General features: G+C 47.4%; 2 protein-coding genes across 2 annotated transcripts; both read right to left on the bottom strand.

The window, feature by feature from the left end:
* Positions 1-1,271: 1,271 nt before the first annotated feature.
* Positions 1,272-5,487, bottom strand: LOC112901617 (COP9 signalosome complex subunit 5a-like). The gene is made up of 6 exons (XM_025970566.1): positions 4,969-5,487; positions 3,581-3,862; positions 3,338-3,485; positions 3,159-3,241; positions 1,766-1,846; positions 1,272-1,669 (listed from the first exon to the last, which is right to left on the bottom strand). The coding sequence occupies exons 1-6, from the start codon at positions 5,359-5,361 to the stop codon at positions 1,571-1,573; spliced, it is 1,086 nt and encodes a 361-aa protein (XP_025826351.1). The 5' UTR covers positions 5,362-5,487; the 3' UTR covers positions 1,272-1,570.
* A 4,978-nt stretch (positions 5,488-10,465) lies between these two features.
* Positions 10,466-14,806, bottom strand: LOC112898776 (probable receptor-like serine/threonine-protein kinase At5g57670). The gene is made up of 7 exons (XM_025967063.1): positions 14,452-14,806; positions 14,099-14,356; positions 13,854-14,011; positions 13,690-13,769; positions 13,424-13,559; positions 13,181-13,330; positions 10,466-10,814 (listed from the first exon to the last, which is right to left on the bottom strand). The coding sequence occupies exons 1-7, from the start codon at positions 14,642-14,644 to the stop codon at positions 10,611-10,613; spliced, it is 1,179 nt and encodes a 392-aa protein (XP_025822848.1). The 5' UTR covers positions 14,645-14,806; the 3' UTR covers positions 10,466-10,610.
* Between the last annotated feature and the right edge of the window lie 217 nt (positions 14,807-15,023).

The following is a 15,023-nucleotide window of genomic DNA, read 5'->3' as shown; positions in this document are numbered from 1 at the left end:
TACGAGAATTTCGAGAAGAGGTATCTCATGTTTGCGAGAAGGTGGTTGCGCCTCGTGCACATTACATTGTTCTTCAGCCATAGCGACACACGTACATATTTGCTTAGTTAGGGCATCAGAGTAACCTATAAGGTCGAGAGCGCCCTCAGAGTATCTCCAAGAGCCTTTCTAAAATCTACTCTCTAAATCATCATTTCGTGAGTCATTTGAGTAAAAATTATTCTCTCCAATAGCTTTTCTATATCTTGTGCGTAATCTACAGAGCAATTCTCGCTGTCTATCTTTGACTAGCAAGAAATCCGGAATGGAAGAGCTCTATATTTAGATATCCAATTGAAAAGATTGTTGGAGGGTAATTTTAATCAAAAGATAAAAGATAAAGAGTCTCTTGAAGATGCTCTTAAAATTGATCCCACGGTGCACTGAGGTCAGAGTCCTTGAGTATAAGACTGAGCAGGCCTTTGATGGTGGATCACCGGATGGGTCCCGCTCAGGATAAAAAAACAATTGGAAATGCTAAGATACATACGTCCAGATGGGAAGAAAAATTGGATGCTTCGACATATGTTTCAATAGTTAATTTTTGATGTTGTAACTATTACTTCTGCATGTTTCACGGTGAATGTTGCATGAAATATAGTGTTCATCTTGCAGCGGGAATTTTCGTATCCGAGAGTCAAATATAATTAGTTTTTTGCATATTTTTCAATATTACACCTATATATTTTTAATATTGCAGATATCTTGTTTCGATATTGCAACTAAACGTCTGATAAAAAATTTCCATCGGACGTCCGGCCGCTGTCAAGCCCCAAAAACAATTCCTGTGTCATCTAATCTCTTTCGATCTCTCTTCTCCGTCTGTCCGCTCGGCCTCAGCCAGGCTGCCGTCCGCACGAGCTGTGCCCCCCGTCGTCCTTGGATCAATTTTTTATTCCTTACGACCTGGTCTTTACTTTGGGGCCGGGGCTTTACCTTTTACGGTTAGAGCCCCTCTTAGAACCGGGCACTCTTAACTACTTCCCATATCCATGAGATGAAACAGCCACGCCTGCCAACGGGTTTTAGTCAACACCATACAGACAATTCAGCCCGCAGGTGCAACAGCACGATACGATACTACTTCCCATATCCATGAGAGATGAACTCGGCACTGAAGTCGTTGATGATAACGAACCTCCAAGGGAATTGTTATCAAAGTCAACCAACTAAAAAAATATAAAATTGCCACTTGAAGATTCCTCATTCAGCTTCCTACTAGTCGGGATATGAACTTCAAAAATCCGGGTCTTAAACTAACTGCTAGCCAATTATAAAAGTACTTTGACACTCCACAAAAGGTTTCATTGATCCAGAGTGAGCATCAACATAACAATCCTCCTACCAAGTGAATTTTACTCCAGTAAATCACACCTCCCTCTCATTTAGAGCCCAAGATACAGAAGGCAAGTCATAATTACATAATGATTCTGTTTTGATAAAATGTAATTTAGTTTGCACAGTCGGAATCAGGCAGCTACGATGCCCACAATCAGAACTCAGATTTCAGTGTCACGTTTTCTTGCAACTCTTAGGCTTCAACCATAGGCTCAGGCCCGGATGAATCCGGAACACTTGTGCTTGCCTTGCTTGATGGGTGCACAGAGTTGAAGAGGATGTCTTTTATTACCTGGAGGCATCGTATGGCAAAATATTAGGCTGAGATAAGATAACACAATGGGAGGATTAAACCATGACACGAGTCGAGATAAAAATCAAGGATCACCTGTGACATGAGACCATGGACCTGTTCAGCTGTGATTTTGGAGCTATCTCGAGTTACCTTGGCCAGTGGAGACTCCTCTTGCTGAAAAGAGCGCAGGCCAAAATACAAATAAGACGAGACTGTATCAAAATCTCTGACAAAACAAATTAATTGCCTATCCTGCTAATGCAATATTATATAGCCAGAAACATTTGATGCCATAGACAAATATTAACCCAGTTATGTTGGAGCGCATAAGATGGGGCAACAATCCATAGGAAATAGAATAACGTGTGCAGGTGTGCAAACATCACAATGCACAGGATATACATTACAAAAAGAAAATTAAAACAATTTATCTGTAAGAAGATTGTTTAGATTATACTGGATCTGAACATCTATTGCAACCAAACAAAGAAGTAATCAGACATGGTCACACATTTCAAATCCTACCACCTACGCAGATAGTATTTCACATTTACATCATAATTTTGTGTACCAGAAACCTCAAGAGACCTCAGTGAAGTAATTGAGCAAGACACACTAACACAAGACATATTGGCATATATGTGCAATCGAAGTACAATAGAAGTAGCTATTCCAGGGTGCCCTGATCATTAGAAATTTAGAACTTCATGACTTCTCTCCATTAATATGTTTACCCACTGAGTCACTTTTTATAGCAGACATAAAGCCATGCCATTTTACTTTACTGCTTATTATCTCCTGGTTGTCATATTCAAACCGTTTACATCTTCTTCCACTTCTCACATTAACTCTCAGGTGAACCTCTAAAACATGACAACAGTTATAGTAAGTCATACTCCCTCCGTTTTTATTTACATGTCGTAATAGGTTTGTCCTAAGTCAAACTTGGTTAACTTTGACCAAGTCTATAGAAAAATATAGCAACAACTATACTACCCAACCTATGCACAATCAATATATATTTCATTTTGGATTCAATGAAACAAATTTGGTATTGTAAATGTTATTATTCTTTTCTATAAATTTGGTCAAAGTTGGACAAGTTTGACTTAGGGCAAACCTAATACGACATGTAAATAAAAACAGAGAGAGTATCTGCATACTTGTTTGATAATGACAAATGTCTCAACTGTAACCCGGCATTCATTACAACTTGCAGGAGCACAGTATGATCCACTTGTTATTGAAAATGACAAATAAGGGGGAAGCACACTGCTCAGTGATATCATACCAACTAGATAGGAACTTCCTAATTTCGTAACATAGTCTGGTAAAAGTTTCAGAAAACTAGAGAAAAAATTGGGTGACAAATTGCATTAGACAGGCAAGATTAAACAGCACCATCCTTTAAAACTTCACAAGGGAAAAACAGAAGTGTTGGCCATGAATACACAAGATAGCTTAGAGAGCACATGCAGAAACAGACCTCTTTCTTCCGTTGTGATGGCATAAGCATACCGCCAAATCGACTGTGTGCTAGCTGACCTTCAGCTTGCTCCAGTTTATCAGCTGCATAAGAAAAATGGTACTTAACATTATCAAGACAGAAAAAATGCAATAATTTCAATATAGAAACTGGATATCAACGCAGATGAAATTTCTTGCCTAAATCAAAGATCTGCCCAGCAACATAATCCCTGTTGCCCAGAAGTGGTGACGAAGATAATGTGTTGACCCAGTACTTGTTCCAGAGCAGATCAAGGAGGTGAGAGTCCAGGGATGACTTGAAATATGTTATATCCAAAGAATAGTACTGCAAGAAATTCAATTAGAACAGAAGTACAGGACTAAACCACACATCTGAGCTTAACAAAGTGACAGAAAGGAACGGACAATCGACCTAGTTACCTGTTTGCAGTGGACCCCAAAATCTTCTATCTTGTTGAGTGGAATGGTCTGATACTCGGACACAGGCTCATCTGGTGGCTTGTAATCTTTTGGGTAGGTTCTAAAAGCCCCAATCTCCACTTTACCAGCAGAAACAGTCCTTGTAGGGTCTATCACAACAGCCAAGAACGGCTCTGTAAATTGTTGATTAAGCATCTGAGTTGACACGTCAATGCCTGACAGCCAGCATCCATAACCAGGGTGTGAGTGATACCAGCCAACTACATTCTCCAGTCTCCCAGCCTATGTAAATAAAGAACAAATGCATGTTAGTTTTAAAATAAATTGGAGGATGACAGAGTATGTGTTAATACCAAAATAAAATTTGGCACTACAGTGGTGTGGGCAAACAAAGAATTAGAGATTTAACAAAAAAAGGGACTACTTTGCAAGTTTGAACATGTACCTAGAAACAGCAAAAACGATAGTGGACGGTCCTATATAACCTGCCTTTTCTATAAAAAAAAAGGACTACACTGCAAGTTTGAACATGTACTCAGAAACAGCAAAAATGATAGTGGGTAGTCCTATATAACCTGCCTTTTATTTGACTCTTTTACTAAACATTACAAATGCACACACTCACATCAAGACAACCAAACCCAAGATAGGTACATCAGAAAAATACAATTTGTGTTACAGAGCCCATCAAATGCGGTATTTGGCAGCATGGTATCATACTCTAGTTTCACAACAGTTGCTTTGTTCAGAAAAACAACCACACCGTGCCACTTGAACATATCCCTTTTGTTGGTATGTATCCAGGGAAAAAAAACTTACAAGGCAAATTAGACAGACCTGTTTTCTCCTATGTTTATTAACTACATAATGAATTTTGAACATATACGGTGAAAGGGACCTGAACTCAGAACTCTCAATTTCAATTTCAGGCACACAATAGATTCCATATGACCATATACACAATATCTTTATCAGAAGAAATCCTAATAGGTCTAGCTAGTATGGTCAATGTTCCAAATATGTCAGCAACTCAGTAAACATAAGTCAGTTACTCAGTTATCATCGTGTTGCCAGCATTAAGGGTTTCTCCCAACCAATTTAAGGGCAGCATTACACACCCAAACAGTTAATGGAAAAACACAAGTATGAAAATTGCATAACATGGAGCCAGCAAGTAAGGCAGAAAAGTAACAGATTGGTAGGTGCTGAAAGTCACGGCCAATTAATTTCATCTAAACGAGAAGATCAGATAATCCAAACTGCCCTAGTAGAAGTAAAATTTTGACGCAAGCAGACACTTAGCACAATGGTAGCGAAATTACAGTTTGGACAGATCGAGAGCATCAACCAACTAGTTATGGGTAGCAGAAGAAGTGGGGAGGGCTCACCTGCTTGTTGATGGTTGAGTACTCGACCATGTACTCGTAGGCATCGGCCTGGGCATTGACCCTAGTCTCAGTGCCCTCGACGGGTAGCGCGAAGGCGTCCATGACGATGATGGAGTCGCCCTCGCACTTGCCCTGCATGAGCCCCATCACTTCGATGGTGCCCCCCGCGCGGGCGTGGACGACCATCTTGAGGAGCGCGAGCGCGGAGATCTTGGCGCGGCGGAAGTGGTGCGGGTCGTTGGCCCAGGGCTTCTCCTGCTGCGCCCGCGCCTGCGCCGCGTCGTCGTAGCGGTAGATCGCGTCCATGGCGTCCGGGTCGGTGGCCGCCGCGGGGATGTTGTTCTCCAGCTCCCACGTCTGCCGCGCGATCGACGCCGACGAGGTGGGCTCCATCTCGCTGCGGTGCGGCGTCGCGGCAGGCAAAACCCTAGGATCGGAAGCGGCGGGCGGAGGAAGAGGAAGGCGAAGGGGAAGATGAGAGAGGGGTTTGGGTTTGGGGTCTCTGGTTTGTTCCGGCTTGCGGCGCCGATGCGATGAGGAAGGAAGGTGCCTGTGGGTTATATGGGCCGAGCCGCAAGCGCGTGCTGTCGTGTGGAAAGAGGATTCTTTGGGCTTTGTGGGCCGATTCCAAAGGTTTTGTCAAACTATGTAGTCGTAATTTTCCTTTTGTGAGACACAGTCACATATGGAATGTTTCTTTTTTCACAAAAAAGTACAATATTTCATAAATATAAAAATAAGCTAAATTAACCATCATATAGAGTGAAAAGGCAAGAGAAATTTAAGAGTAACGGTCCTGAATTAGTTTTCTATTAAAAAAATAACTGCATCTATTTTTTTCTCGAAAACGTAGGAGAGTTGTGTTTCATTATTGTATTAAGACTTGCAACGACGTAGAGCGGCTAGCACTCTCGCAACGTACTAGAGCACGCGGTTGTGATTTACAGAAAATATAAAACAACATAAAAGGGGTAGAGTGAGGAGCAAAAGACTACTACTGCTCAACCATCTCCTATCAGCACGCAACCACGTCCCATTCTTCCTCAAGGACAGAAAGAGCTTCCTGGCTGCCTCCATGTATTTGCCGCTAAGGTTACCATCAAAGTAGTCCGCAATCATCTTCTTGGCTGGCTCAGAGGACCCTTCCTGCGCAGGCACACCATCAAAGCGCTGCATGAGCAACACCTCAGCTCTCTTGGATGATGCGATATTGGCCAAAGGTTGATTGGCAATCCGTCGGCTTCTCTTGGGAAGGCTTGGGGCAGGCAATTCACCCTCACATACCGGCGCCACTACCTTCATCCTCCTGGGGGGCTTCGGTACAAGCGGCGTTTTGATTTTGCGCTTGACCTCACCGATGAAGCGCCGGAGTCTGCGCTCCTAGAACCCCGAGACCGGTTGGCGACGGTTAGCGGAGGGGTCGTTGTCCACAGTCTGGTGGGCATCCACCGGCAGCATAGTGGGAGGGTCAGCAGCCACCGTGGGCTCGACCGGACCGAAGCCAGGTGGGTAGTCATCTTCGTGCCCCGTGGATGCACTGGCCTGTGTGCGCCCATGCAGAGACGACATCTGAGGCGAGTCCGCTGCCCTCGGAGCGGGGCGCAGTGGTGGTATCTGTATCACCAAATCAGCGTGCTGGGGCGACGTCTGTTGCCTTCCAGGAAGTCCGCAGGTGTAGACGCAGGACACCTCCGCCGGTGGCTCATCCTCGAGCCGGGCGGGTGCCGGAGCTGCAACCAGGCTCAAAAATGATGCTGCGAACACTTCCAGCATCGGGTCCTCCGTGGTGTCGCGACTGGCTGGCGTGTCACAATGCCACAGGGTAAGTACCAACGGTCGGGCATGAGCGGCCGTGGGCCGTTGGCCGGCTCACCGCGAGCGGCCCGAGCAGCTGCCGTATCGTCGGAGGAGCCGGACGGAGCACCGAGTTGTTGTCCCTCGTCCGCCTCCGGCGTCCCAAACGTCGTCGTCGTCGCCCGCCGCCGGCATGCGCAGCGACAACCGGCTCCGGGACAGCTCCGCCCAAGTTCGTCGTGGTAGGTCGCCGCCGACGTCGCTGCCGGAGGCCGATGTGATAACTGCATCTATTGCTCGAAAGAAAAAAAAACTGCATCTTGCCTCGTTGTGGTGGTGTTTCTGCAACTCGTATCACATATTCACACACCCAAGTCAAGTAGGGATGGAATATTGGAAATTGGAATGATTGAATGAACGACTCAACACATTCCTTTTGACCAAGGTAACCTCAGGCTCAGCCTGAGCCATCGCTGCATCTCTGTTATTAGCATAGAAATGTTAATCATTGGTCGTCAATGACTGAGTCTGCTTGCGTTCTCAGTCCATGCCCCCCTGTGTGCGTTGAGCGCCCATGTGTTACAGCTAATCCCAATGGTAAGGAACAATGCACGTACCCTCTCTGGTCTGTTAACAAATAAACTGGCGGTGTCTTATCCGAAGAAGAATCATTTCACGCGTGCTGAATTGCTGATCGCCGACAGGATCAGTAAACTGGATACGGTGCGTTGCATGGTCTATCGATGGCGTTTTGTCGTTCTGCAGTGCAGGCTGTGCTGCACTGAACTCGGTGTTATCGCATGTTTTGTTTAGCAGGAAGCTTTAGTTTATTTGGGAAAAAAAACATCTGAAGACTGGAAGTGCATGAACAAAACGCTCGGGAATCTTTCATGCCCGTGCTTGTTACAAGTATTAGAGTACTCTAATAGCTCTGGACTTTGGCATGGCCGGCCAATCTGAGCTTTGTTTTTCTCAGAACGAGCTGCCATGCCTCTGATTGTTCATTTCGTCACCATGCATGCGGGTTCAGAGAACTGATCTGAAGTCTGCCCCTCCTAAACATGAGCTTCTTCAACCAGGAGAATAGTCATATCGTGTATTCGTGTTGCAAGCCGTATTGGATCCAAAGATTTTTCACTTGCCTTCCACGCCCCCCCCCCCCCCCACAACCACCACCACCACCACCACAACAACAAGCAAAGACATGAGCCAATTTCTGAAGACCCAGCAGACAGGTCAGAGTCCATTACATAAACAAACCTATCAAGAAAGAGTGAGAATCCATCAGCAGTAATATCTGTTGTGCTAGCAGGTAGCCTAGCAGGCAAGCAGTACAATGGCAGTGTCCCATTCAGCTTAGGCCCCGGTGCATATACACCACTGTCTGTCCTTCAACTAACCCCTAGCATGCAGCAGTTGCTTGTGCAACTCTGTTTTTCTGGACCATTCCGCCACAATCAACAACTGTGCATGTTGTTGGATCCAGCATGCCAGTGGCTGCGACTACATGTACGTACGCTCACGGGCGAGAGCAAGGCTGCTTTGGCCATGCTCATAATGTTCAGGACCTTGCGGCGAGTAAGTTCAGTACCCGACTGCCCCATTTTTTTATGATCAGTGTACTGCACTCTGCATCAAATTTCCATGTGCTCAATTGATCGCAAGTGAGATGTGATCATGTGAAACGATGATCTTTGACTGTAACCTACGTTAAGAAGCCATGCACCCCGTACATGTACAATTATACATGCATGGTACACATTACACAGTGCTACATCAGTACGTATGATTCATCACTACCAACTGTTTAAGACAGGCTGGTCCTGGTAACAACGGTATAATTGGACACTGACAGTACTGGTGCCTTGGAGGCTTGGACCATTAGCTACGGCGTTGATCATGGCCAAGGAGCCCCAGAGCGCAGGCCAATGAGCACCGCGTCCTCTGCATCATGGCAACGTTGGGTGTTGGAAGAGTCAGGACCATACAGACTACAGAGAGACGGCTGTTCAGTTCAATCCTCGGTCTGACGAAATGTGTTGTCTGCGCATCTCAGTACATCGCGTGTGCCCAGGCAGATGCAGCTTTTTTCCTGTTCATCTTCATTGGAGGTGGCTTGCATGGCAGCGTCTGCAGTTCGCACGTAGCCGATGGCCCTTCACGCGGCGTATGCTTTCGTCCTTGGTGCGCTGCTTGGCCGATCGCGATCGGTCGAGTGCTCGAGCTGGTGCTGGTCCTCGGCTCGTGTTAGTGTGCTACAGTGTGGGAGAAGTTTTTGCTTGTAGATCTGGGCGGCCGGAGCTGCTGGCAACGAATGAGTGGTCTAGGTTAGCAGCGACTCATCATGCAGCAGGGCGGCAGCAGACAGGTCCATGCAAGAAATGGGATCATGATGCAGCTAGGAAAGCATTTTTTTTCTTTTTGGGTGGACCTAAGGTGCCGGCCCAGTATGGTGTATTTGTATACATGTACATCACCTGTCGAATTATGTGTGTTGTTGTTGTGTACATGGTGGCTTTGATTTGATCAGAAGTGCGCCGCCATAGCCTGATATAGCTGGTAAGATGTTGTCTGTAAGCCGCGGTTGGTGACTGAGTGAATGAATGATCATTTATCCGTTGTACCTGATGAAGTGGACAAACTGACGGTTAGAGAACACCATTAATAGTAGACTAGCAGTTACACATTTTCTAAATAAAAGGATAAGTTTCACCGATCTGGCCGGTTTCAGCCGTGCTATCTGGCTACCATCTTCTCACTGCGAATGAGTACACGCCACACGACTGAAAAAGGAAAATGGCCTCTTGGCTGAAAGAGCGGTTTGCTTGATCCTGTCTGAGTTTTGCTAAATAAAAGCCTAAAAGGATAAGTTTCACCGATCTGGCCTTCAGTCATGCTATCTGTCGACCATCTTCTCACTGCGAATGAGTACACGCCTCACAACTGAAAAAAGAAAATGGCCTCTTGGCTGACAGAGCGGCTTGCTTGATCCTGTCTGAGTTTTGCTCAATGATCGATTCTCTGGTTAGCTCACTGATCACCTCACTGCCTGGCAGGTCGCGCCCCTGGACAGCGGAGCAGTAGGGTAGGGCCGGGGGCCGCCCCTACTGTACTTGAGCAAGCTAACCAACAGGTTCCGAGCCGTAACCCACCTGACCTGCCTGCCGAGCATGTGGATGCTAGCCAGGGTCTTGTTTAGATTGCAAGTTTTTATAACAGTTGGAACTTTTTGCTACTGTAACACTTTCGTTTGTATTTGATAAATTTTATCTAATTATGGACTAACTAGGTTTAAAAGATTCGTCTCGTGATGTACAATTAAACTGTGCAATTAGTTATTTTTTTTACATACATTTACTGCTCCATGCATGTGTCCCAAAATTGATGTGATGGAGAGAGTGTAAAAATTTGGAATTTGGAAGCGATCTAAACGGGGCCCAGCTCGTGGCCAAACTGCTGCTGCCTGCCGCAGCGCAGGGGCTCTCTGCATCATCCATAACTCGCTCACAGAAAGCCGCCAGCCAACGACAGTTTCAGGTTTGTTGGGGACGCGGCGCGGCCTTGCCCGGCATGCCAAACTGTCAGCTGATTTGGGCAGAAACCAGCATGCATCAGTCACTGTCAGACGCGGATCAGATCGGCTCCTGGAGTTTAAGGCGGCTTATTATGGGGAAGATTCCTGCTGGGATGGAGACACCAAAACTGAAAACCATGGGCCTGAATCTTCTTCTTTTTTGGTTGTTTTTTTCAGACTACTATTCTCTAGGGGCGGTGTATGTACAGACTGATATAATCGCAAGGATCATACCCGCTTGATTAATCTACTGACAGATGCAAATATTTTGGGGCTAATCATTGGGGTGGATGCTGCACGCCGACGAGGAGATCGAGGGGGAATCAGATTCATCGTCGTAGTTGTCATAGTCGTCGTCGTCGTCGTCTTCATCGAAATCGTCGAGATCGTCGAAATCCCACAACTCGTCTTGCTCCTCTTTCTCGGGCATCTGCCATTGATCTTGAGAAATCTCACCGGACTCTAATAACTCCAGTACCTGCCCATGGCCATGTGAATCCAGTCAGTTACTCAATTAAGTACCAGTAGTTGCAAATTAATAAAGAGCTCTGGCACTGCAATTGACCGGTCTTTGGAGTAACCTCTGACAAGTGCAGCAAGCACTGCTACAGTGCATTAGATTTTACACTCAACTGTTTCCCTTTTTTTTTTAAAAAAAGGACAGCCTTACAATGCAGCACTGAACACTGCACATTTGGTTGCCTGGAAAATGATTTTTTTTGTAAATGTTTACTTTCAGATTAGGGCAATGGATATGATTTTAGAGCAAATTTGTTCAACTTAGACAAGGCACATTGAACAGCTCAATCATACTGATGTACTACCATCTACGCACTGCTTAACACTGTCTACAGCCAGCTTCTGAAGCAAAGCATCTACCTGATGGTTGCAACGAGCGTACCAGCATGCAGTAGAGCGATTGTTTATGTGCTGATACGAATAAAGAAATGCATGATTAAACTTTGATTAGGGTAGACTTGGTCTTTTATATAGCTGTTGGGGTGGCATGTTTTGTACGTTTCCCCAAGGTTTGTGTTCTTGAGCTGTCCTGTGTCCCACACTTCACCTCGCCCTTGGGTTTCCCGTGAATCAAATCAAATGGAGAGGGAAGAAATGGTTGGGGAGAAGGTAGGAGGCAACAGAGCATCCTATGCCCTATTCCACAACCAAGAAACCGGCCATGCTTCAGATGTGACCAAGACCTTGTCTGCTTCTAAAGTTTCTAGTAAAATAGTAGGGTTCCTATGTCCTACTCCTAATATTCATTTCTTCAGGACGTCACAGTCTGATCCTCATGCAGAAACACAATAGTATGTTTTTTGTATGCTTCGTAAGTTTAATGCTAATTCAAAATTTGAAGAAATACTTATGGGAAAGATGGGAAACATTATTCAGATAAGTTCGATACCGATATGTATTGATGATGTGTTCAAGCCCCCCTTCCCATAAGTTCAGCTCAGTTGATATATGCATATGATTTTGAGATGATTGTTATGTTTCTGTATTGTGCTATACATTATCTGTAGGTGAGCGCCCACACACAATACAGCAATACGCTGTAGGATCCTAGTGAAGCAGAATCAGTTAGCTCCACATTAAAAATTGAGACCTCACCACACTGTGATAGATGAAGACAAGCTCTATGCAATCAGGTTGGGTGCAGTGTTACTTGCCAACTGGTCGGTAGATGCCAGTGTGCTAAACAAGAAGCAAGGCGTGCTGTCACAACAGACACGGCACGGCGTGGCAGTATTTAACAACCGTAGCAGCCAAGTGGATGATATAGGCATACCACTAGTATATGATGCTGGTATTTAGGCTGCTCTCAGATGTCTGGTTAGACGAAGCATACACGGATAATCTGGTTTAATAAGCTCAAACAGACTAGGCAGAATTATGCCCAAGTGAGATAGCTACCTTGCACCAGACATGCATGATAGACTAATGCTTTAGAGTGTATGACTGAACCTCAACCATTACCTCATCTGGTTGAATAACTTCCAATTCATGCTATATAAAACAGACAGCGGTGTTTCTCAGGCCACATACTTGGAACATTTTCTGCACCAGCTGTTAACCTCTTCTTCGTCTGATTAATTATATATTGTAATACTATGATAGAGCTGTTGGACCTAACCGTGAGCATTTCGGTTTTGCTAGAAGTGAGAGAGAGAAACTCCTAGGAAAATCTATGCCACAAAATGATACCAAAATGATGAATTATTGATCTTTTTCCGTTGTATGATTAACACTCCACTTGAAGAAACCTAAAGTTGTTGCCAATTTCAGTGCAGTGGTATCATTGTCCTTTGCAGAAACCCGGAGAGATCCATTGCTGGGGTTACCAGAACGAGCAACAAATCGATTAGACCACCAAATGGGCGGGAATTAAAGATATCCCTGACTTTTGTCCTCTGTGATGATGGTTGGAGAATTTGATTTTTCAAAAGACGAGAAAAAGGAGATGATGGTTGGAGATTTTGATCTTTCACAGGACAAGAGAAAAAAAGGAGATGATGGTTGGGGATTTTCTTGGTGGTGGACCAGGCGTTGCAACGATCGGGATACTACCTCTCTGTCAGTCAGACCCACCCTAACATTCCAAAGCTAGGGCATTGTACACTCCACAACAATTAGGTCACCCACTGTCGAAAGCTACTATCTGCACTGCTGGAGTGTATTACAATTTTTTTCCCCAAATTTTCTCTTTTTGGAACGAAAGATTACAATGCGTTTTTGCTTTCACTTGTATTAAATCTGGTGAATTCTGAAGTGTACTATGTAGTGTAGGTTAGCAATCAGGACACAGCATGTGCATAGAAAGTTGTCTGTTCCCGTACGCACCTGTGTCATGGTCGGGCGCCACGCCGCGGCGGCCCTGACGCAGAGCGACGCGATGAACATGAGCCGCCTCAGCTGCCCGGCGTCGTAGCCGTCGCCGAGCCGCGGGTCCACGAGACCTTGCACGACGCCGTCGCTCAGGTAAGGCTTGGCCTGCACGTGTTTCCAACCCGAAATTAGCCCTGCGGCTCGCTACAGACGGTGGTCGGCGGTCGGCGGCGGTGTCAGAGAACTGGAGGAACTCACCCACGCGATGAGGCTCATGTGGGAGCCGTCCACCGGCTTCCGGCCGGAGATGAGCTCGAGGAGGAAGACGCCGAAGGCGAACACGTCCGTCTTCTCGTCCACGATGCCGTGCGTGAAGTACTCGGGCGCCAGGCACCTGTCAGCACGTACAGAAAGCCGCGACGCCATGGCCATCGTGTCAGCGTCATCGCCAACCACAGTTTCACTCACAAAGTCCAAGGAAACGGGGTACGTGAATGAAAGAAAGAAAGAAAAGCTTCGCTCACCCGAACGTGCCCTCGATCGGCGCGATGGCGTGGTGCGTCCACTCCGACGGCAGCCACCGGGCGAGGCCGAAGTCCGAAATCTGCCAGCATCAGAGAAGCGGAGTCAGCCATGGCATCGACGGACGAAAGCAGAGGACGAGCAGAGTTGGCGAGGAGGAGACAACCTGAGGCTCGTAGTCGGCGGTGAGGAGGATGTTGGACGCCTTGATGTCGCGGTGGATGATCCGCCGCGCGCAGCCCTTGTGGAGGTAGCGCAGCCCGCGCGCCGTGCCGACAGCGATCCCGTGCCGCTGCTTCCACGACATCACCGGCAGCTTCAAGTCTGCGATTCGCAACCAATCGTGAGCTCACACCATTGGCAATGCTAGCAAGCAAAGCAGAGCACAACGTAGGGGAGGACTTGACTTGCCGTGGAGGTTGGCGGAGACGGAGCCGCGGATGGAGAACTCGAAGACGAGGTGGAGGCCGCGGTCGACGCAGCAGCCGAGGAGAGCGGACACGTTGGGGTGGCGGACGTGGCCCACCGTGCCCAGCTCCGTGAGGAAGTCCTTCTCCTTCTTCTCGTCCGCCGCGGCCGTTGGCGCCAGGCGCTTCACGGCGACGGCGCGCCCGTCGTCCAGGACGCCGCGGTACACCTCGCCGTACCCGCCCTTGCCCACCATGTTGTCTGCGGCGCGGCGCAAATTCCACGCCCCAGCGCGCGTCAAGGCAATGCCAATGGAATTGAAACGCGACAGCGTGGATTAGCCTTTTTGCCTTTACCTTGGTGGAAGCCATCGGTGGCCTGGTGGAGCTCGTCGTAGGAGAAGCACCTCCATGTGGGCTTGTAAGGCGGCGGCGCCGGCGGCGGCGGCGGAGGGTCGGCGTCGACGCACTCCTCGGCGGACTCCTCCGCGTTGCTCCGGCGGCCGAGGGACAGGAGCCGCTTCAGGCTCCGGCTCCTGAGGTAGTTCATCTTCTCCCACCACTGACTGGAACCAGAGGGAGAACCCAGAAACGCCCAGCCGGAAGGAAACAACGAGCTCAGCAGAGCAACTCCATGAACATGAATGGCTGATGAATCCCCCTCTCCTCTCGTGTGAGTGACACGCAGGGGTGGTACCGAAACCGGCGTGCGCGAGCACGTACGAGTAACAGTGACACGAGCGCCCGGGGGGGGGGGGGGGGTGTAAAGGAGAGGGAGGTTTCTCAGTCAAGAGACGGGGGGCATTCAATGGCGCAGCTCGAGCCAATGGAGGAAGAGCTCCCTGCTTCCGTTGTGCAGGAGCGCATTGAATTGGACGCCACCGAGCAGCGAGCAGGGAGGGAGGGGGAGAGTAACTGCCGGTGCCGTG

Source organism: Panicum hallii, chromosome 7 (assembly GCF_002211085.1).
Source record: "Panicum hallii strain FIL2 chromosome 7, PHallii_v3.1, whole genome shotgun sequence".
NCBI lineage: Eukaryota > Viridiplantae > Streptophyta > Magnoliopsida > Poales > Poaceae > Panicum > Panicum hallii.
This window is presented reverse-complemented; position numbering and strand designations above follow the sequence as displayed.